Source organism: Anser anser, assembly GCF_964211835.1.
Source record: "Anser anser genome assembly, chromosome: 23".
NCBI lineage: Eukaryota > Metazoa > Chordata > Aves > Anseriformes > Anatidae > Anser > Anser anser.
Window position 1 is genome coordinate 3865622 of NC_139744.1, and position 22439 is coordinate 3888060.

General features: G+C 45.9%; 1 protein-coding gene across 22 annotated transcripts in view; it reads right to left on the reverse strand.

Moving 5' to 3' along the window:
- Positions 1–22439, reverse strand: part of TANC2 (tetratricopeptide repeat, ankyrin repeat and coiled-coil containing 2) — a 282115-nt gene that overhangs the window by 140328 nt on the left and 119348 nt on the right. For 14 of the 22 annotated variants that reach the window (XM_083809549.1, XM_083809550.1, XM_083809532.1 and 11 more), the window contains 2 exons: positions 19630–19701; positions 13508–13687 (listed from right to left, as the gene is read on the reverse strand). In XM_083809549.1, the coding sequence (XP_083665675.1) occupies positions 13508–13687; positions 19630–19701 (252 nt within the window). Of the gene's footprint in view, positions 1–6315; positions 13481–13507; positions 13688–19629; positions 19702–22439 lie in introns of those variants that run through there. The other 8 variants (XM_083809539.1, XM_083809536.1, XM_083809540.1 and 5 more) reach the window with 4 other exon arrangements.

Sequence of the window (22439 nt, forward strand, 5' to 3'; positions counted from 1 at the left end):
ATTCCACGTTTCAACCTTCTACAACCTGCAAGTGGCCGAATCCCCCGAAGCTGCTCTGCTCGCTGCACACGCGGGACCACGACCACCGGTGTTGCACGACTGCTCCATCCGTCGAGCATGCGTGCCAGCTGGCTACTCCTGTGCAATGCACCCAGATGTGCCACCCGTGTGCCTCAGATGAGGATCAAGCCCGTCAGGCCAAAAAGATTTTGAAAGCAGGAAAACCAAAATCTGGCTGCAATGCCAGAGCCGTGCTTGGTGCAGCGCTGAGGGCTGAAGAGCTGCTGCTCCTCCTCCCTCTGCTGAGCAACCTCCTCCCTGCCATAGAAATTTTTAAATAGGATGTTACAATGGAAGGATCAAAGATAGACTTGCTCCTCTGCAAGCTCTTTAGCATGCCGTTTTCCTCAAAGGCAACTCCCAGAGCAAGCACTTATTTCGTAACCTGCCTCAGAAGCACTGCCTTATTCCAACTCTTCCCTGCCTTCCATCTTCTCCAAATTTTCCGTTCCCTTATCTCCTCATTTTTACCTTATCCTTTTCCCCCCTCTGAGTTAAAGCTGGCTTTTTTCCATCTACCCTTTCTCCCTACCCACCTTCCACGTTGCCCCCGGGCAACACCTGCAGCTTCCAGCCAGCCCCCAGGTCCCCATCGCTCCTCTGCCCCGCTGCCTATTTGAGGAGCCTGATGTATCTCAATGAGGTAAGAAAGCCAACGAGCTGCCTTGAGAGTCCTCTTGCAGATCTTCTAAGCAGATTTGAAATTTACAGAAACAGAAAAGAGGAAAATAGACAGAAATCCAATGCAAAACCTCCAAAACCTCTGCTGAGACACCATCAAACCCTTGCTTTGCTCCTTACCGTGTCCCTTACCGCTATTAGTGCTGGCTTTCTCTGTATTAATGTCAGCTGGTGCAATGTCCTGGCACTTAGCTGCAGCAATTCCCTCGTGGGTTTTGCATTCATTGCTTGAAAAACTTCAGGTTAGGTATCGCAGAATGAAGGCTGCCCTAGCCTGCCGTAATTACCATCATCAACAGCAACAGCATTGCCAATACTAATTTAACAATTAAACATACAGAATGACAGTGCCTATCATAATTCATTTACAGGTGGGTTTGGGGGGTTGGTTTTGGAGGGAGACAGATGTTTATTTTCATTGAAGCTGGATTTTCTTTGCATCTTAAATAATTAGTTCTTTTTCTAAAAAAAAGTAGCTGCTTTGTTCACAGATATGTGGTTATATTAAAGGCTCAGCTTGGCAAGAGGTTGAGTTTACTGTCTTCTTGATATAGCTCCTTTAGATTACATAAGAGCAACAGCAGTATGAATTAAAGCCTGGACAAGCTTATTTACCTGTCGAAACTAACGGCCCTTTCCTGCTTTCCAGAAATTTCAAAGCATGCCCAGGAAGAACTGCAGAAGGTAAACTGCCTAGTGCTGGTTTTTTTCTTCATGTATTGAAACAAAAATGCAAACCGTTGTCAGAAGCAAACAAAAGTTGCAGTTCAGATTCATTCAGCAATCATTCTCTGCAGTCATATACTCATTGAACAGCAAAACGGAGATCCTAATAGAAAAAAATAAAGAACGTAACCAACTTGTCTAATTAGCTGTTGAACTGAAAGAGGCCACCATGGAACAGAAAGAGCAAGTTTTGCTTCTTGAAGATATAAAGGAGACAGGAATCTTGTAGAGAAAACTCGTCTACGTTGCATTTATGGGGAAAAATCACAGAAATGCTGTGAATAAGGAACAGAACAGTCAAAAGGAGAAGAATGAAGAAGAGCAAGCAACAGCCCAGATCCTTCCCCTCTGCATGAACTGGCAGGATACTCAAACACGCACTGCTGAAAACAAAGGTACGTACATCTGCTTTCTTCAGGGGGGAAATTGTAATGCACTGGGAGGGAAAAACGTTGGGTTTAATCCCTGTCTGCCAGCCCACGTTTCCCAAAGCTGACCAATATATTTCCTCTGCTTTAAATTTTGTGGTGTTGGACTACACAAATCAAAGGACACCGCAGCGTTAGAACAAACCCGAGGTGAAGCTGAGTCCTGAAGGCCTGGTTATCATGTAATGAAGCAGCGCAGTCACTGAAATAATGCTTACACTGCTATGTATTAAGTACCACTTTGATGCAAACATGAAAGCAGAAATTTAGCCTCGTGTGTATAAACAAACCCGTGTGCAATGTTGGGATGGTTACTTCACACCTGAGCTGGGTATTTGGCAATGACAAAGCACAGCAATGTATTTATACCTGTCCAAATATAAACTTTTAACAAATATGGTACAAGATAAAGCGTAGCAGCAGTTCCCTTCTGAGAAGACAATGCGGAGCTATTCTCACCCCCTTATGCAACCTGCCCGCGTGTGCAGTGGGCGGCAAGAAGCTGCCTCTGCTCCAGAGCCGTGCCAACAGGTCCTGGGCCGCAGCGCTCCCTTCTTCAGGGCCAAACAAAAGGAAATATTGTCGTTCCAGCAGTTCAGAGGCCATGCCTCTGAACTGAACAACCCAACCGATTCAGACACATGGTTATGAGGAGGGGATAAAGAAATGATGATGTTTCAAAAACCCCAAAGAATTGACTCTCAAGGCCTGAAGTAGTGTCTGGCACCGCGCTCCATACATCTGCAGGTGTGGTTAGACACCAAGTCCTTGCACCAAGCCAACGGTGACCCTTGCCAAATCCCTTGTGAAGCCAGACATCTACTGTCATCTTCAGCTGAGCTGCTCCCCACTCCTACCGGCTGGGTGGGGGGACCAAGTCCCCAGGAAAGGGACACCCAGGCAGCCTCGTCAGCCCCTACCGACTCCATACGGGCACAGATGGGGACCAGCCCTGTGGATCCCAAGGGATGTGATGAAGGAGTTTTCTGAGATGAATATTACCAGGCTGTGATAAGCAGCAGTCAGTTACAACACGGCACGTTTCAGGACTCTAAATACCTGGTTTAATAAAGGTACACAACCAAGTAAATGTTGGAAATTAGGATTCCCCGCCCCCGATCCCCTTTGGTCGAAGTAGCGTGTGAAAATAGCTTGAGATAATTTGTCTTCTCATTTCATTTAGCTGTAGGATGTGTCATCCTTGCTGCCAAAAAATCCCATCTCCACATGGAGCACACGTCAACACAAAACGTTAGGCCACGCAGCTGTGCCTGCAGTCCAACCACCAGCTAGATATTTAAAGGCCTCTTTTTTTAAACGATTCAAAAAGCTGATGCTGAAAGAAGAAAGAAGCTGGTTTAGAAACGCGTGCACACATTATCTACTGGGGAAAAATCATCATGAGCTGTATCCTGGTAACAACCAGTGCATTATTCCTTAGCTGAGTGCACAGGAGAGGGATGGATCATGCTAGTGCATATTTTGAGGTGCAAGACCCATTGTTGAAGGTTTATGTCAACAGCAGGTATGCATATATACAGGAATATGGCTTGAATATTGGGCCAAAGGCATCCTTGCTACAACCCCAAATCGCATGCATGCGGTTAAATCGGTCCTGTATTGGGAGTGGGATTACACAACAGCAGCAGCCAGCCAAGGGAAGTCACTGCAGGGCAAGTGCCAAAGCAGCACTGCAGGGCCACGGATCAACCTCAATCCTCAACTTTGTCCGTCGTGGGCACGGGTCGGGGATCCGTGATGAAAACCCGGCACATGGCTGGGCACTGCGGGACACCGCCACGGAGCAGAGCCGCACATGCGGCTTAGCAGTAACGCTGCGAGCCACGCCGAGCCTGCCCAAAGCCTGTCCTGACCGCAGGCAAGCAGGTGTGGATCGCTTTTGCAAAAGCAATGTCAGTCTTTGGACAAATAACCTAACCCAACACAACTGGGCAGGACAGAGGAAGAAGAGTTCACAACACAGGTTCGCTCATCGTTATAGATGGAGGAATGGGTAAGAACCCCCCAGCCCAGCTGGAGGTGGGGATTGCTCCAAAAGCTGTGCTGCGAAGGCCCCTCTGCCCACAGAACATCTTTGGGGGAATTTTCTAAGAGCAGCAGGAGGAAAGATGCAAAGGGGAAAACGATGGCCTGGTTCAACCCCACATTAAGGCTTCCTACACCACCTCCTCTGGTTACAGAAACTTTGTAGCTATGTGTAAAAATTCTCACGCAGCAGAAGTGTAATCGTGACAGATGCTCCATTTTGTGTAGCACCAGTGTGAAATAAGGACAGGCTTCTGGCTCTGAGCTTTCGAAAAGGCACGGAGGCTTCGGGCTATTCTGCCTTTCTTTGGATTTGGTTTGTAGGGTTTCGTTTGTTTTGTTTTTAATGTTACCCGCACTAAACATAAACAAAGGGAGAACCTAAAGGTGTAAACATGTATAACAGACCTGAAATGAAATGCTACTAGTGCCTTTTCCCAGCCGTAGTGTTGTGATGACATGTTTACCTATCCTCTGCACAAAACATCCTGGGAAGGAGCACACTGTGAAGGTCCTGCAGCCCAGCAGGCAAGCAATCGCAAGGCAAACATCAAAAAAAGCATGTGGGATTTTGTGCATAACTCCATTATGATTTCTGTTCTGTTAATATGGAAGGCAGTCGTGTGTCAAAAGAAGTCGGAATAGGGTTCTTGCCTCGCGAGCAGCATTCTGGAAAATCTGTGCTAAAACTGGTTTGTGACTTTCAACAGCCAATGCATATGTTAAGGCAATTTTTCCTTCCCTCTATTGAAAATAAAATAAAAGCCACATCGAGACTACCAGGAAATGAATGCAGAAGTGTCACGAGTTTGACAGATCTCCAGCAACAGAAAAGCCATCAACACACCAATGGGTTTAATTCAAAGAGCTGCAGATGGACACAGTACTTATCTATATAAATGTTAGGAATGGGTTTGGAGACCTAAAAAAACAAGTGGGAAACGTACCAATTTCATCTAAAGAACTGTGTTTGTTTACTAACCATAGAGGTACACAGGTAGGTGTGCACAAAAACGAGCCTGTTTTAGTTCTGTTTTAGTTGTGCAAGCCCAACTGGTTTCCATTTAACTGTACAACTGTACGCCTGGTCAAAACAAACCACAAGTCCAAAAGCAATGGATGAAGCATCCGAAAAAAAAGCATAGTAAGAACTGACACAACAGGAAACAAATATCCAGCATACATCGCTGGAAATGAAAGAGCATCCTTCTTCTCCAGCAGGTTTCGCTCCTGGAGGCAGGAAGGTTTGACACCGGAGTACAAGACAGGACTAAAAACACAGGCACCAAAATCACAAAGAAATGTTGCCTGTGGGTGTGCTACTTCATTTTTTATAAGGGATGATTCAGTTTTCCTTCCTGACATTATGTAAGTTTTCTTGTTGCGTTAAACCTCCAGATAGCCATGGACTGCCATGCATCAGGGAAAATTAAATGGAAAGTGAATGATGGCCAGAAAAAAAAAACACATTGCACATCCTGAAAAAAACGGAATCTAATGGCACACTTTACAGATAATTCAGTCCTTGTCGGCACTGTGTGGTTCAGAAATGCGAGCAGGAGTGGGCCTCCAATCCCACCTCCACTCCTACATGAAAAACATGAATTTTAGATCAATGTCATGCTGACAAAATGACAGTTAAAGAAAGCAAGAGAAGAAAATGTGCACATACTGCCAGCAGTATGATATAAAAATACCTAGAAACGATGAGAAGTCTACACTGACACCAACAATTTTAACCACAACACCCCTTGGAAACAAGTGCAGCATGAACACCAGGCGCTCAAGCAGCTTTCCTCAAACTATGCCTTGAAAACGATTATTTATATATCGGGAATTTTTCCTAGTAGCACAAATTAAAACTTACTCTTTTAGCGGGAAGCAAATCTTTGCCTCCCAGCACATAAGGGATCCATAATCCACTCAAATCTAATTTGTGGTCACTCTGCAATATCGAAGAAAAATCTTATCTCAATCCTATTGTTCTAAGATCAAAAAAAAAATCATTCTTGGTATCTGTGGCTATTTTTCAACTCACTCCTCAGTAGATCTGTTCTATTTCAGCAATACTGGAAAGCGGAATTTTTTGCACTGCACATTCATTTTACATTTTGTGCATGCGATTCTGCACATCTCTGCAAGCAGCAGACAAACTCGGGATTATGTAAAAGTATTGCAACAACACCTGAAAGAAAAATAACCGAAGCAGCATAATCTTTACTTAGACTACAAACCTTCTAATGGCTTCCTCGTAAGCTACAAGCATTCAAGTCCCTCGTTCTATATTGATTTTCTGCAGAGTTAAAAGAGGCCAGGAAAAGCCTAACGCGATTTAAATCAAAGTCCATGCAAGACAAATTGTCCAGATACTCACAAGGCTTTGTTTTCGCTCCCCGCCACCTGAGAGCATGCAGCCTTGCAGCAGGAAGCCGGCGAAAGCCTGCTAATTCACAGGTAGCGATGCCGCGGGAGCAGCAGCCCAGGCCGGATCCTGCTCTGGCGCCCACCTCTCCCTAGCGCCAGCTCCATATTGCTGCTCCCAACGTCAGGATGATGTTACAGGTGCCACCTCCCGCTGCTGATGTCAAGCTCGGCTCCCAAAAGCACAGCGCCGCTCTCCCCGCGGTGCCTGCTGCCCCTGCCAAACATCACTTCGGCATCGTCTGCGTCCCCGGGGAGCAGGCTGCGGGATGATTTGGGGAAGGCTTCCAGACGCACAGCTTCTCTCTTCGTTAAGCCTCTCGGCGTTAAAGAGCCTCTCCTTCCAGAAGGCTGCAGCAAATGTAGACTGTACGCCTCCCTCGGGGGGAAATGAAGTATTTTTACACAGTTTCTTTCTCCGGCACAATCTAATTTGCTCTTTTTTTAGAGCAAATTGCTGAAAGGATAGGTAAACAATGGCGCAGAACAGCGGAGTCAATGGTTCCCCGATGCTCCCCTGAACATTTTGGAGTAAGCCAAAGGGCTGGCGATGCAGCCCAGGACCAGAGCTGATGAATGGTGCAGTGCTGCTGTTGTCATGGCAACTCAGAGAAAAAAAGCAGCACCATATAAGGAGTTGTGACATGGATTCTGGGAACAATTTATACGAAAAGGCTGTAAGCCCTTGGATGCTTTAAAGCTGCAGCATCCCCTTCTCCCCGTCTGCATCCCGCCTTCACCCTCCGGATGGAAGCGGGCGGCGCAAATCAGCGCAGGCACGGCTGCTTCCATCCAGGGCGTGCGTGCATTGGGAGCCTGGTACCAAACCCGAGCAGAACAAGATGACTTTCAGTGTTTGCACAGGGTCTGCTTGAAACGAGGAGGAAAACAGCAGGGAGCTAGCGCTGACCCCAAGTAACGCCCGCATCCGAGCAGGGCGCCGACGAGACCCGCGGCGACCACGCAGCTCCGCACAGGTAAGCTGCTCCCGGAGCTGAACCAAACTGCAGCACCATCAGGTGGCTGAGCGCCCGAGCGGCACCGAGCAGGAGCCAGCCACTCCTTCTGGAGCCGGGAACGCATCCCCAAAGCAACCCGCAGCGCAGCCGCTGCTGCGCCGCCGAGGCTGGCAGGGCCCTAAAGCATCTCTGGATAAAGCAGGGCAGTGAAAGGCAACCCGGACACACGGCTGCCCCAGCAAGGTATCAAACAACCGAGGTTTCTGTTCCGTGCTGCAGCTCAGAGAGGAAAATCACATTGTTTTACACTATGGTCAGATGCCTTCTGCTCAATGCATGCACTCAGACAGACAAGGTACCAGAATCATGAGAGCTGCAACTATTTCACCTAAAGCTGACCTGACACAGAGTTCTCAAGTCCCTGCTTAGCAAACAAAATTCAAACTTTCAGAAATTCTTTCCACTTCTTACCTTATTTTATCTGAACAAATTCGTCCAGGCCCAAACAGCTCTTCCCCAGCACCCACACCTCGGCCAGCTGTTTTGACACCTCTCACATCCCTACCCAGCTGCGGTAGCATCTTAGTTTTGAAAGAATACATAGTCCCAGAGGGCTGGGATTATTACTCTGGTTTTGCCACCATTCAACAAGGAACAAGTAGAGATTTCAAGTTCAGAAATCTCGGCTTGTTTCGTCCCACACTGACGATCAGTGCTAAGACCATTCGACCGCTTGCTGAAGACGCATGAAGAAGCGGTGTTCCTCTATCTGCTCCCAGTGGAAGGGAAGGAAGACATGGGAGGAGGGTGAAGACCCGGCTCTGCCATCCCCCAGCATGAGCAGCGAGGGGATGACGGTGTCCCAGGGGTCCCCACAGCCTGGCTGGATCGGGACCAGCGCCGGTGAGTTCATCACCACACCAGGGCTGAGCGAGTCTCCCTCCTCCTGCAGCTCCGCTCCCAGCTTCTTTAAAGGATTCAGTTAAGGGTGTGCATTTTCGCTGGGTAAGAGGATGTTATTAATTGCCTAAACACAACTAGGAACACTCCTACTTGTTTCTGTGCAGTGCATTCTTAGGGGAAGTTCCTCCGTTTCCAAAACACGAGGGAGAACGCTTTCAAAGTAGGAGGCTTTGCAACGAAGCTGATTCCTCGGGCCCATGTCTTCAAAGACACTGAAGCATCACTCTGCATACAGGAGGAATGAGGCCTCTGAGAATCCAGACCTAAATACCTAAGCGACTTCTAGAAAAAACAGAATTTAATTCCTAAATTTCTTAACAACACTCCCCTCCTCCCCCTGTGCCTGGGGACTCACGCACGCACTTTCTGAAAGAATTCTGAAGCTCCCAATCTGTTATTCAATGAGAAAATTAAAAATAGCCCCGTACAGTGACGAATAAAATCATCTCTGTGCATGTAAATTTACAGCCTGTAAATTAGAAACCTTTCCTGGGGAGGAGTCAGGTGTGGCACAGGGCTTCGTGCAAACACTTTGCACGCGGTGGGTTCACGCTGAGGAAATAAAGCATCAGCAGCTGAATCTTGCAGCCCAGCATCAATTTTAACCTCATACACCTCCCAGTTACTATTTTTGGCTTCGATTCAGGAAAGCACTTAGATACATTCATCTCTATAAGCACCCTCCTGGAAAGCGATGCCTTCCTGAATGGAGGTGCACGATGCAGTCGCGTCATTTTCATTGCAGCCGCGGCTTTGAGCCGTTGATAAACACGCCGCTGGTGTGGGGTAGAATATTTCACCCAGCGGTTTCGGAAATGGTTCCTCTCTTTGTGCAGCAAGCACAATAACTTTTACGTGCTAATTTCTCTCCAGAAAAATCCAAATGGTGTCTTCTACATACTTATCCTGGGTTGGCAGGTCTGGGGTTTTTTGTTTGTTATAATATATTTTTCATGTTACACTTGCTAATAAACCACTGTTGTTATAAAAATATATTAAATACAGCAACTGAGGTTGAACACGCTGATCTAAAATACGTACTTAGCCATTGCTGAACAATAGGTTGTACATGCAGGAGAGGGAGAGAGCTGATTACTTATGCTCACTATTACTTCACCCTTTGGAGCAACAATGACCTTAGTTTTTCTTAATCACCATACCATTCAGCAGAGCGAAAATTGCAACCGTACTGAATATTTATCAACCTCTGAATCCAGCCAAGTCTCTGTATACAGAAAACAGAGATATCAAAATGTCAGCAAGGAGCCTCAGGTCCTCTGGAAGGAAAACTAACGCGCCACATGATGTTTTTTTTTAAAAAATGGGGAAATTTTAACTGTTCTGTGAAAGCAAAGCCAGCCTGTGTACAAATCAGCTAAGTTAAGAACTTTAAAAGAAGACATTAAAAATCAATAAAGAGCATTGCAGTTTCTACTGGACCAATTTCTCTGTACTATACAGGCTTCCTTTCCTTTTTAAAGGGTTAAATTAAACCCTAAATGAACTGTGGCCCCTCTTCAAGGGCATCACGGGGCATATCTCAGCAACTACTCTACCTATACTGGAATGTGTGCGTGCAGTTCCTGAGCCACCCAAGACACTTCAGTCCTCAAACATGAGCGCATCATCTAGTGAACGGCCAGAGAAGTGCTTCATATTGAAATCTTCATTTCTGAAGAGCTCCACTAAGTATAAAGCAAGAATTTGGTACAGTCTTGTTGCAAATGGTCTTAGGTATTAAATCTTTAGGGGAAAAAAATAAATAAAGACAACAAAGTGTTTTATCTGATGAATAGTATCATTCCGCTATCCAACCACTCCACAGATATGGAAATTATTACATGAATGGGTTAGTCACACACAAATGTATGTAAGAAGCAAAGAGCATGAAAAAGCCCCTACAATTGGATAATTTCTCAACAATTTTCTATGCTCTGAAGGTCGCTTTGAAAAATCCATGTGGCAACTGTCAGATGGACAAAAGGCTCTCTTTGTAATACTCCGGTTTCCCAGAATAACCCTCATCCTTTTTCCAAAAGGAATCACTGCTGTTATTGTGCAGTATTAACAACTGGAAATAAGAACGAGACAAAGTAAAAGAACAAACAGAATCCCAGCCAGCAAGACTTGGGGAAATGTCTCCATGCATTTACTGTCAGGCTAACGGCCATTTACTTTCATCTGTAAGCTCCCATAGTCACATGAGGATTCTTGAACCAATTTTATTTATTTATTTAAATCAATTCTACCAGATTTTGAGTGTGCTACAACAGCACTTACAAGTCTCCTGGAATATTAAGGAGAGGAATTGGGAGAAACGCATCAAAAAATAGTGCAAGGCTGTGAACTTGTCTTCAGAAATCTAATAATAACTCCAAGGTATTTTTAAGGAAACAGCATTAATTGTAAAATAATGAACAAAACTGAGGAGGGTCTTTACAAACTGCCAATTGATGTCCACCAGTAAAAAAAAAAAAAAAAAAAACCAAAAACTTCAATTTACTGATATAGTAAATGGTCAAATATTCAACAACCATCTCTTTCTGCGGCTGATGGATTCTTTTGCTTTTCAAAACTCTCAGATTAATACTAAACATGAGGCACAGACAATAAGAAATAGTTGAAGAAATGTGATAAATACTCTGAATAACAACCAGTGAAACAATGCTACTTTCCCAGTTCCTTTACACATTACCTTAATGAAAGGAAACAAATTCCTATAATGACTGCACAAGGATGTAAAATAAACATCTCCCTTTTACAATATCAACAGTAAATTAAACTAATAATTTAAAAAATCATGCTAATCCACCAACGCACTGAAACACACTTTGAATTCTAAGTACTTCAGGAGCTCCACTGAAGTCATCAAGACATGCACGTGCAAAACATCACCATGTGTTTTCATGCTGTATTGGACTGGGTCTAGCTGGAACAGGATATTTAAAACAGATGGAAAAGTACAGAAGCCCAAGAAAATCATCGTCCCAATCAATTTCCAATAGATTCCTGTGCGTGACCCCAAAATGGACCTCCGAACAAAAGGCAAAGGCAATACTTTTCTTCATTAGCTTTTAGGTAATAAGACTTATCAGCGTTTTCTTGGTGTCATACCGGTGTGTACGCATGTTCAGAAGACACGTTTCAATGCATACAGTTTCCAAACAGGACTGGCAGGGACTAGGCCTTCTCACCAGCTGAACGCCTATGTCGTAGTTCTACAAAATAACCTCGCCGGTGCTGGAAAGCAAATTTCAAGCAGAATGGCAGCAGGGACACTGCCTGGCCCCTTGGAAGTTCGTGTGGTTCCCCGTCCTTTTCTTTGAAGTACTGCCTGCAAAAGCTACTGCCGCAATCCCAGTATCTGCTGTTCTGAGGAGCTAGTAAAACTCTCCGAGTGGCAGCCCTGCCAAACCCAACAAAAGCTTTCTGAGCCGAGAGATGGAGTCTGATCTGTTTCCACGTGGAAAAAAAAGATAATTATAAATATATGGAGCTTAATCTGCTTGGCTGGGCCGGTGCCGCGCAGAGAAGCGGGGGGAGGCCGATGCCTGCTGCCAAGCCAGGGGCCGGCAGCTCCACGCCAAGGCGGCTCACTCAGCGGGCTGGGAGGGAGCTCTGGGGGGTGAGCGAGCTTCCCCCCTCAACAGGGTACAGCTCAAAGCCTCTGCCATATCCCACAGGACAGCAAGGAACTGTTGGGGCAGTTGTATAAATGTAACGGTGCTCAGAGGTACAACGGGACGGCACAGAACGGACTAGAGTCAAATGAGGGTGGCAGAAAGGCTCTGAATGAGATAAAGACACTAGGTATATGGAACTGGTTAATTTTAAAACACCACAAAAGAGAAAATTGCCGCAAGTAACTCAAAACCTAAAGGAAGATGTGAGCATATGTACATAAAGCTACATATGTACTTGCAAACTGCTTGATTCCGTGTAATGTCAAGTAAGCTGGCAATGTTGCACATTAATAAACCTAATTACTTATGAAAATTAAAAGCTTCATTGACTGCAATTTTAGGGGGCTGGGTTATGTGAATGTAGAGTGGAAGCAGACAACTCTAGATTTTACACGCCCTCCACTGACTGCGTATTCAGCCCAGCGCAGGCATTGACCCATGTCAGTGCCCTACCCTCTTACCAGCACCTACGGCCAAGGAATTTCTCTCTTGGTGCATTTACCTGTCAGAGATAATGCCGCTATTGATTAAAACGTTATAAAGGAGGAATGACTTGCTAGCAAGAGAGTCTGGATGGCAGATCAGACTCTACCCATCCATCAGGACACAGAGATGACTTGAGAGCGACAGGAGCGATTTTGATTACGGACAGAAATTCTGTTCAACTTAACACAGGTGGAAGAAGTTATTCACCCTGTCTTTCACAGAAGCATCACATCATCACGGGTACACAGACCGTCCTCAACCAAACCTCTAGCTCACACTTCTGAGTCCTTTTCAATTTCTCCTTTCACCAGTGGGCAGGGAAAACAAAGGTACTAAGTGTACTAGATTTGTCTGTTGTAAGCAGAGGTCAAATTATAGTGGCTAAAAATTGGGTTTGGAGATTTCTCTCAATATAAATGTAGCACCCTGACTGGTCATTTTTAAAAATGGGCATGGAAGTATGTCAGATTTTAGTCGAGAAGCAAGTTTCTCAAGACTGCTACCAGTAGGAATAAGATATCAGGCTTTTAAACGGTTGTTAGATGCCAACTGCTTTCAAAAATTCAACTACTTCAAAATCTTTGGGTGTTCAAATCCAAATCCCAGGAGATTAGATAAACAAAATGGTTTAAAAATATAAACAAACTGTGAAAAAAAGATCACTTTGTTGCACAAGTTTATCGTTTTTCTGATGTATTCTCTTAGCATTCAAAATTTTAGCAAAGTTCAAAATTACTGTAATGCTTCCATTGTGCATAGACCGTAATACAAAATGGAAATAAAATTTCCCAAAAACTCGACATTTCTCGGAAAAGCAGAAAATATTTGTTAAAATGAAAGATCATTTTCAGAACAGAGAGACTTCTCCATCAGAGGGAAATCCAATCTATTCTTTTAAATACTCTGATTGTGCAAACACTACTGGTTTTGACCAAAGTAGAAGCCATAATAAACAAACGATGACTTTCATACAGAAGCTTGTTCAAAGTTTTCTTAGCGATTTTTGCACCAAAGGACCTTAAAAGCCCTACTGAACTTTATTTAAAGTCCTTACCAGTTAACTTCTTCACAGGTTGGAGCCGAACACTGATAGACTGATGTGTGAGTAAGGGGGAGGATGGAAGGGAGCGGGACATGCCCTCCATAATCCGAATGTGCTGCATACCTTCGGTCACTGGGAGTGGCGGAATAGCGTAGTCTGGTTCAAAAGCACAGTCGTTCTCTGTGGAGGTGCCTGAGAGGAACATAAAGAGAAAACAGAGCTGGTTAGAAAAGGCTGGCTTCTGCTTTCATCATTCCCAGACAGAGGACTGTCTGGTTCAGGGCAAGCCCAGCCGGAGTGCCATTTCGCTGCACGTCTCTCTCAGCCCTGCAGATAGCAGTGGCGGCTGCTTTTTTGTGTTTGCCTGGCACGATCTTGGTGCTTCCCTTGAAGAAATTATGTTTCTGTAACAACATCTCAGCATAGCTCTTCAGATTATGAACAGCATAGCCATGAAATATTTATTTTGATTTTTCTCGCTTGTCTTTAAGAGTCCCAGAGTCACCAGTTTTGAATTTAATTCAGAGAAACCAATAAATCTTTCACTCTATTTTTTTTGTGAGCTTAGATTGTGAATTTCTAATAAAAATCCTTCAGGTCGAATTAAATTTTCTCTTTACATTTCACTAACATTCCTTATTTATATATGGCCTGCAGATTAAGACAGCTTTCATACTTCTTCCAAGCCCACAAACACGTTGGCCTTCCACGTGCCAGGCAGCACGGCCATCGAGGTCGGCACGTTGTACTGGGGAAATGCCGGGCTGGCGGGACTAGGAGATCTGAGAGCGGGCAGACACAATCTTGGAGAACAGTCAGGGAAGGCAAAAGTAGCTTAAAAGCAAGGGATGTAAAAGATACTGGGGTAGATGGAGTAAAGGTCTGTTCCGGAGGATCTTCAGCAGAAAAAGCAAGGACTGAACGAAGCCTCCCGAAGCAGCCCCCTGAAGCTCTCCCACAACGACCACGCAGACAAACCCCAAGCCCTTTAAAGCCAGGACGGAGCCCGCGTTCCTACAGACCCTATGGAAGACAGCCAAGTAACACGACGACAGGTGGGGATAGAACATCTTTGACAATAAATGCACATATTGCTAATTATTGCAACGCACATTAGCGACAAGCGAAGCGCAGGTGTTGCACAGCAGCAGGCGGTCGGGGCCTGCTCCTCCCGTGGAAACCTCCATCGCCGCCAGCCGGTTCCCTGCCCGCAGCCAGCCAGGCCGTTAACCTAATGGAGACGGCTCAGAATTCAGCTGCAGAAGCCTCTTAAGGCCCTTAATATTTCATTACACACACCGTAACGAGATTACGCTCGTGCCACACCTTTAAGAGCTGGGTTTTAGCTTTTAGTGCCTGCTGATGTTTTCCCTCCAGAAAGACAATAATTACGTGATTTCCACCGGACACTTGTGTGGTTCTCAGGGGCTTGAAGAGCACGGTTAGAAGATGAAGCACAGCTCCTAGGGAGTGGGCAGGCAAACGAAAGCAGGGGGAAGACAAAAGGGTAAATGCCTTCAAATATGGGGTATTGCAGAGGAGACGACGGACTGACTTCATTCGATAGCCAAAGCACAACGTGAACACCACAATATATGAGCAGAAGGGAAGGCCACACAGAAAGAAGTGGTGGAAGTCTTGGACAAGCTCCTGCAGCGCACTACGAGGTGGCACCACTGCGGTTACAATCCATCCACGGCTGATGCCAACTTTCAAGAACCTCTCTCAGCATTTTTGTACCACTCACGACAAGAAATCAAACACAAACGCGCGTTACCCACACGCTAGTTCTGACAGTTCAAAAATACGACTTTACTCTCTTCCTTTCTGAGCATTTGCCACAGTTTACTGAAAATGCATTCAAGGCCTACTCTTTACGGAGGAGATCTTTTTTCATTTTTTTTTTTTCTTTTTTAACTTCGATACAGAGAAGTACGGTAGTTTGATATGTTTTATTCATTAGAGATTGTCATTATTGCCACAAACCGAGCAAGACACTGATGTTTTTCTATTCATTTCAAGCTGCTTTAATTAAGTGTGCACACAAATGCTCTAACAGAGCACATCCCTTTAAGGGAGGAATGGATCATTGTTTGTTCTTATCTTTAATTTTGTATTAAAAGATGCTGCTGCCGACATTATCTTGTGTGTTTTTTTTAACACAGATTTTAATATCAAATATTTGGGTGTAGTCAGAAAAAGCTCGAATGACTGCCTCGCCACCTTCCCACTGCACTTACTGCTCGTTCTACATGAGCTGCCCGAGCGAAGGGAGGTGATCACCCCGGAGGTGATCGTCCCCCTGTGCTCTGCTCTGGTGAGGCCGAACCTCGAGTACTGTGTTCAGCTTTGGGCCCCTTGCTACAAGAAGGACATCAAGGCCCTGGAACGTGTCTAGAGAAGGGCTACGAAGCTGGTGAAGGGCCTGGAATACAGGTCCTATGAGGAGCGGCTGAGGGAACTGGGGTTGGTCACTCTGGAGAAGAGGAGGCTCAAGGTAGACCTCATTGCTCTCTACAACTCCTGAAAGGAAGGTGTGGGGAGCTGGGGGTCGGCCTCTTCTCACAGGTAAGTAGTGACAGGACTAGAGGGAATGGCCTCAAGTTGTGCCAGGGGAGGTTCAGGTTAGAAATTAGGAGATATTTCTTCTCAGAAAATGCAGTCAGGCATTGGGACGGGTTGCCCAGGGAGGTGGTGGAGTCACCGTCCCTGGGGGCGTTTAAGGAAAGGCTGGACATGGTGCTTAGGGACATGGTTTAGTGGGTGATGGTGGTGGTAGGGGGACGATTGGACCAGATGATCCTGAAGGTCTTTTCCAACCTTAATGACTCTGTGAAGCAGCTGTGGGTGACTGCAACAAACCTGCTGCCAGCACCGCTCTCTCACAGGCATCGAGCCTGTGCTTACACGCCTCTTCGAGGCACGGCACCGCTCCTCTTCAACCACAGGAAGAAGTACTCTGGTGTGCTGAGACTGCCTTCCTCTCACCTCATTTTAGTGTCCACAACAGAGCTGCCTACATCTGAGCAGGCTGTGCAGAGGTGCTCCTCAGCAGAATTTCAGTGGAGTTTAGGACAAGATGACACGGTTTTGGGTTCTGCTTTAGGAAGAGGATCGTGCCCTGGGCTCCACCCAGTGCACCAGCGTTTGGCACAGACGCAGGCAGTCATTCCACAAACACCCACCTGTAACCAGAGTTTGCACACCTTTGACCAGCACAGCAAGGCCCAACGGCCACAGCTTCACAGGTGGAAGGTCGCCATTTCTCAGATCGCTTTCCACCAAGTGCTAAGCAGCACGTCGTGCCAACAGGACAGATGAGGTGTGCTGAAGACGCACGTGCTCTCAGGAGCAAGCCTGAGCCTCACGCTCACACAACGCACAGGACAGCAGCTGCTCAGCTGACCTCGAAACCTGAACTTTGATGAACATCTTCGTGTGTTTTTTTTTTTTTCTGGTATTTGTCCAAAAGATGCAGTGACTATGCTTAATTACGGAGTTGGGCCTAATTTTTTTGAGGAAGGCATAATTTGATAAAATGCTGTTAATATACCTTTAAAAAAAATTAGTATCTTCCAGTGCTGTATTGCCAACTTAGTTACTGGCTCCATACATAGCTTACTTGACATAAGACGTTGCTTTTTGCAGAGTTGTTGAGCTGAACACCTCTGCTGACCCTGCATGCCTGTTCCAAATCACCCGTGAGTGCCAGGAAAGGCAAATGGCATTAGTGCCAAAATTGGCATTGACATCGACAAAAATGATCTACACTTAAGGCTTTGGGGAAGACCTAAAAGTCAGTGCACACTTTATTATTACACTTTAAGCTCAAGGTGTCTTTGACCAAGGATTGTCGCTTACCTAAAACTGAAGGCAACTGGGGGCAATAACTTATGTAGAAAAAAAGTAACGACAGAAACTTGACCAAGTTTTCAGGAATATTTTCCCTCTTAAAATTCTCAAGTGCTTTAAAAGAAAACCAGCAAACTCGCAACATATCCAGAACTTATTATTTTCATTCCACACTGTCAGAATTCCTCTCGCACCCTGGCCAGAGTCAACAAGCAAACAGGGTCACTGGAATAGACTTAAATTTGTTTCAGTCAGAAGGAGTACTGGGCTTCATCAAACCCTGAGATAAGGGAACATTCATAGCTGAACCAGAACTTTGACAGTTTGTCTATCAACTGTACTTAAATAAACTGTTACTATAAAGTGTATATTTGAACTAATAGATTATTTCTTGAAGTATTCCAAGATAATAAAGCTTCATAAACAACTCTAGGAGTTGGGCATCACGGGTGGCAACATGAAAGTTTAACCAGTAGGAAGATGACCTCCTTATTTCAGTCAGCTGTTTATCTAGGCATAATAAAACCCCTTAACCCATGATGATGAGAAATGCGTTGTGCAGGCAGCCAAGCAGCTCATGCACACAGACCAGAGGCCGCCTGCTGCTCCAGACCTGCATCCACTGCTCCGGCTGCTCACGAGGGAGCTCCTTGTGAATGCTCCTACATGCTTACAGCACTGCACTCGGAGGCAAACAGAAATAGGTCGGTTGTTCTTTGGCAAGCAGGAATTTGGAAAAAAAAAAAAACACCCTCTGCCCAATATCAGTACTTTTCCACAGCAGCCAAGATGTTGACTGAACGGGCAGACGTGTAACCTGGGAGAACACGGTGTCTGAACAAGCGCGCCAAAATCCAGCAGGCAACCTGGAAACGAACAGCTCCATCCAAGCTGCTGTATCTTGTAAAAACAAGCCAACAGACAGAACCCAAACAAATAAAGAACATGATACAGACCAACGGGAAAGCAAGCGGGCAAGGCGCAGCCTTTAGAAGCAACACCAACAGCAACTTGAGCTCAACTAACTGCTGGGGAGAGAACTACCACTCGTCCTGTGTTCTCCAACAAAACGAGACAGCCAATGCTGCTGGTATGCAAGCTATCACTGAGTGTCCACAGGTAACGAGGGGATGGATAATTCCTCTACTTTAAAATACAGAATTGTAAAATGATAAGACAAAGGTCCTGTGTTAACAAAGCGGTTTCAGCTGCTGACGTTTCACAGGGCTTCGTGGCTTTAACTGTAAATTCCAATCCCCCTCATCCTGATCGCGGGCTTCAATCACTTGCAGCAATTTTGCCTGGGCAACACTGGAATGCTGCCAGAAAAGAACAATGCTCCGGAGAAAATGCCTCCATAATAAGTCATTAGGACACCATGACAACAACAGACTTGAACCTAAATGAAAGGAAAATTATTGCTGCAATCTGAAACAGAAAATAAGCCAACACACATAGCACCCACCAGAGTCATGCTTCCACCAAATGCTTTTTAATTGATCTCACGAGCTGCATAAAGATAACGTGCATTTTCACAACCCTCACAAATGAGCAAATGCTTAAAACTTATAAGTAAGCTACTTCAAAGGAAATGTAAGCCAGCACAGAGATAAGAGCCGCTGCTGTCAGCGACAGCAATCCCTGTTACACAGCCACAGCACTGGTTTTAACCACCAAGCCTATTGTGAATAATGGATACTCAACAAAAGAGGCTGTAGAATCATCATTTAAATAATGTAAAGACTATTTTTACCACTTTCTTCATAGGACCTTTCGCCCTGTTCTTGTAGGGTGCAACACAACAAAGCAAAAGACGCACGAAGCAGCTGCTGAGCCCCCCCGTGCAGGAATGCCCACATCCCATCTCTGCTCACATCCAGGGGGTTGTGCGAGAGAATAAACTGGTTATTGAGAACCAGCCGGGCCCTCCCCTTTGCAAGCAGGGAGGGAAGCAAGCGGTGTTTAGATCTGTGCTGGTACGTGCTGAAGACTCCTTACACCTCTGCCAACAGCCCTTGCACAAAGCTCGGTCCCTCCATCTGCAAAATGGAGATGCAACACGGGTACGCCTGCACTGGGCCACAAATTATCCTAAACTCCTTCTAACTGTAACAAGATCATCAGTTTTGTGAATATTAGCAAATAGTCGTAGCTGTATGAATAATAGCGATGGATACAATAACTCCAAGAGATTACACAGTCTGTGAAAAACAGAAAACGAATACAGAGAAGGCGAACAAACGAGAAACGAGTCACCGAGGGAGAACAACACTGGCGTTTACCTTGCCCAGATCGGCTCTGACGGAAGTCTACACTTGCCTGTCTTCGGTCTGGTGGCTCCTCGTTCCCTCCATCTGCATGAGAACCAAAACAGCAGAAGTAGAACATCATAGTGGACAGGTCAGGCAGACGCAACTTTTCCTTGAGCCCCATCCCATAGCCGTGGGGGCAGCTCAACGGGAGCTCACGCTCGCGATGCGATGGGTAGGGCTGGGACGGGAAGGTGCAAAGGGGAACTGGGGCACCCTGCTGCTGACTTCTCCGCTGCTTCTTCCAGTTTGTCCCCTGAGCGCTGCAAACGAAGTCTAGAGGGTCCTCAGGAGCAAAAGCATGATTTTAAATTCTCCTATGGACCCCCGAGAAATTCAAATTAAATAGGAACCAGGTTGGGCATCTTCAGTTAGCTCCTTCGTTATGGACCATTGTATCAAAACATTTTTTAAAAAAAAATATTAAGGGTATGATGAAACAGGCCCAGGAAAAAGAAGAAAAAAATAAAAAAGGTGCCCTTTGAAATTGTTTCCCATTAAAACTATTTGTCAGCAAAAAAAAAAAATGGGAAGGCAGAGAGGAACAAAACCACTGCTCATTACATCCTCTTCTAAGCAGCTATGGTTAACAAATAACAAATCCATCTGGATAAATGTAGAGAGGGACATTGTGTACAATACTATACAATTAATTACATGCTGGTCTTCATTGATCAACTGACCAGATTAGAAACAATAGATGCGCACATCAATATAGATGTTGGAGTACACAGGGGCTGTGCAGGCAAAAAGAAGTCTAGCTCTGCAGATGGTGAACAAGCAAAAACACGCCTTCACAATGCAGGATGTTTTTCAGAGGTTATTAAACCTTATGGCAGGGGGAGGGGAAGCTTTTGCAAGGCCTGAAATTAGTTTTGATACAACTGAATTCCTCAATAGCTGTATTACCTAAAAACTCGACAGCTGATTTCTGCCTTTACGCTTTGGGGTTACACTAGAAGGAGCTGCACCCCGATCTGTCTCCAGGCACAGAGGGGGCAGCTGCTATGCCCACCAATAATTCAACTTTTCCATCTCCCATCACAGGTGAGTACATCGGTCTGGCTTGAGAGGAAAGTTGTGTACCGGAGCACACCTGCAGAACTGATCAGGTGGCCAAAAATTTACACCTAGCCCCTCCTGTGCCCCCAAAACCAGGACCGCATCCCTGCTATGGAGGGGTTTCTTGCGTTCTTTTCCCTTCACAAAACCCTTCCAGCCCTCAGTTCCACCTAAGCCATGTTCAGGCATCCTGAATGGGTGCTGGCAATGCAATTCGCTCTCACCTTTGCCTTTTTCCCTGGTCATACGACAGCTGCACAGAAAGGTCAGCCTACAGCAAGTTAAAGCAACCGAAAAGTGCCCGTTTTCCATCAATTGCTTGTGCCCCGACAAGCCACGGTAATTGCCAGGTGTCAAGGAGGACACAGCCCGTGACATTTTCCCTCCTCACTTCGCTATTCTGTCTGCAGGAAGGATGTGATATTGGAAATATGACTGCAATTTTGACATATTCAAGGAGCCTTCATTAGTTTAGAGCTGTCCTCCTGGGGTTCGTTACGCGGAGCCTTCCTCCAGCCCGGCTGGCACCGAAGAGCACTGGTGTGACTGAGGGGCACAGGCTGCTGCCTCTGTGTTTCTGTTTGCAAGACGCAGTGCTGGTTTTGAACACTGCCTAGCACGCAGATATAAGAATTACCTCTGTGCCCCCCCCAGCTGCATGCCCACATGGACAACCTCGACGTTAACGAAGGAAATAAAAACGTGTTCGAGTCGCAACCACAAAGACACGGCGCGAGGCAATTGTAAGGACTGAAAGTTTCAAAAGACTACAGCTACAAAAACAAAGTCGCGGCAGTAAAATCAGGAGGAAAACCTGGTATTTAGCAAAAGTCACCTCATCGTTACCAAAGGAAATTAAACCTTTATCCCTACAGTCATTACGAGCGCTGCTAAATGAGCGCCTTGCCCGTGAACCTACGGTCCCAGCAAACCTGTCCCCACGGGCACGGAGCTGCTTGCACCATCCTCTGCAAGATGTTTCCAACAGGAGGCCGCACGCCCCGTGGGGACAAGTGGCAGAGATGGTCCCCACAGCCTCGTCCTACCCTGAGGACAACCTGGGAGTCCCCCGCGGACAGGAAAACTGGCAACGGTTGGGTGAAGACGCATTAGAAATCCTCTGAAATAAGACGTCAAAACATGCACTGTGCATCTTTCCTAGCTTTATGTAGGAAGAAAAAATGAAATAACATCCAGTTGTCAAGAAGTATATGACAGGTTTCTTGATCAAGCAGAAGCAATGAAGCTACCAAGTTTTCTTTGTAGGTAAGATAGAAAGATGTGACACAATAAGAGAAATAGTTTAAGACTTAACCATAATCTGCCAAAGCAAAACACACACAGTACAACACAGATTTGGATCATGTGTAGCAGTCTCCAGAAGATGACTTTATTTACTAGTCTTAAAATTGCCTACACATTCTTGAGTACGTTGGTATTATTGGAACCAGAGCACAGGATGGGAGGTGCAGGGCAGTCCCCATGGCCGAGGGGCAACCTTCCTCTCTGGCAAGCCAAATGGCCCGGGACAGCCAGCCCCAGAAAAGGGGCCCTCAGCCCCACCAACCCTCCTCCTTGTCCACGTGAGGGCATCTTCCAGGCCAGTCCCAACACAGCCGCCTTTGGGCACGCATCGGCCGCTCCATCACAGAGGCTTGCTGAGGTCACAGTGGCCACCAGTGCCCCGCCTTTGCTGCGGGCCCTATAAAACAGGGCCCCTG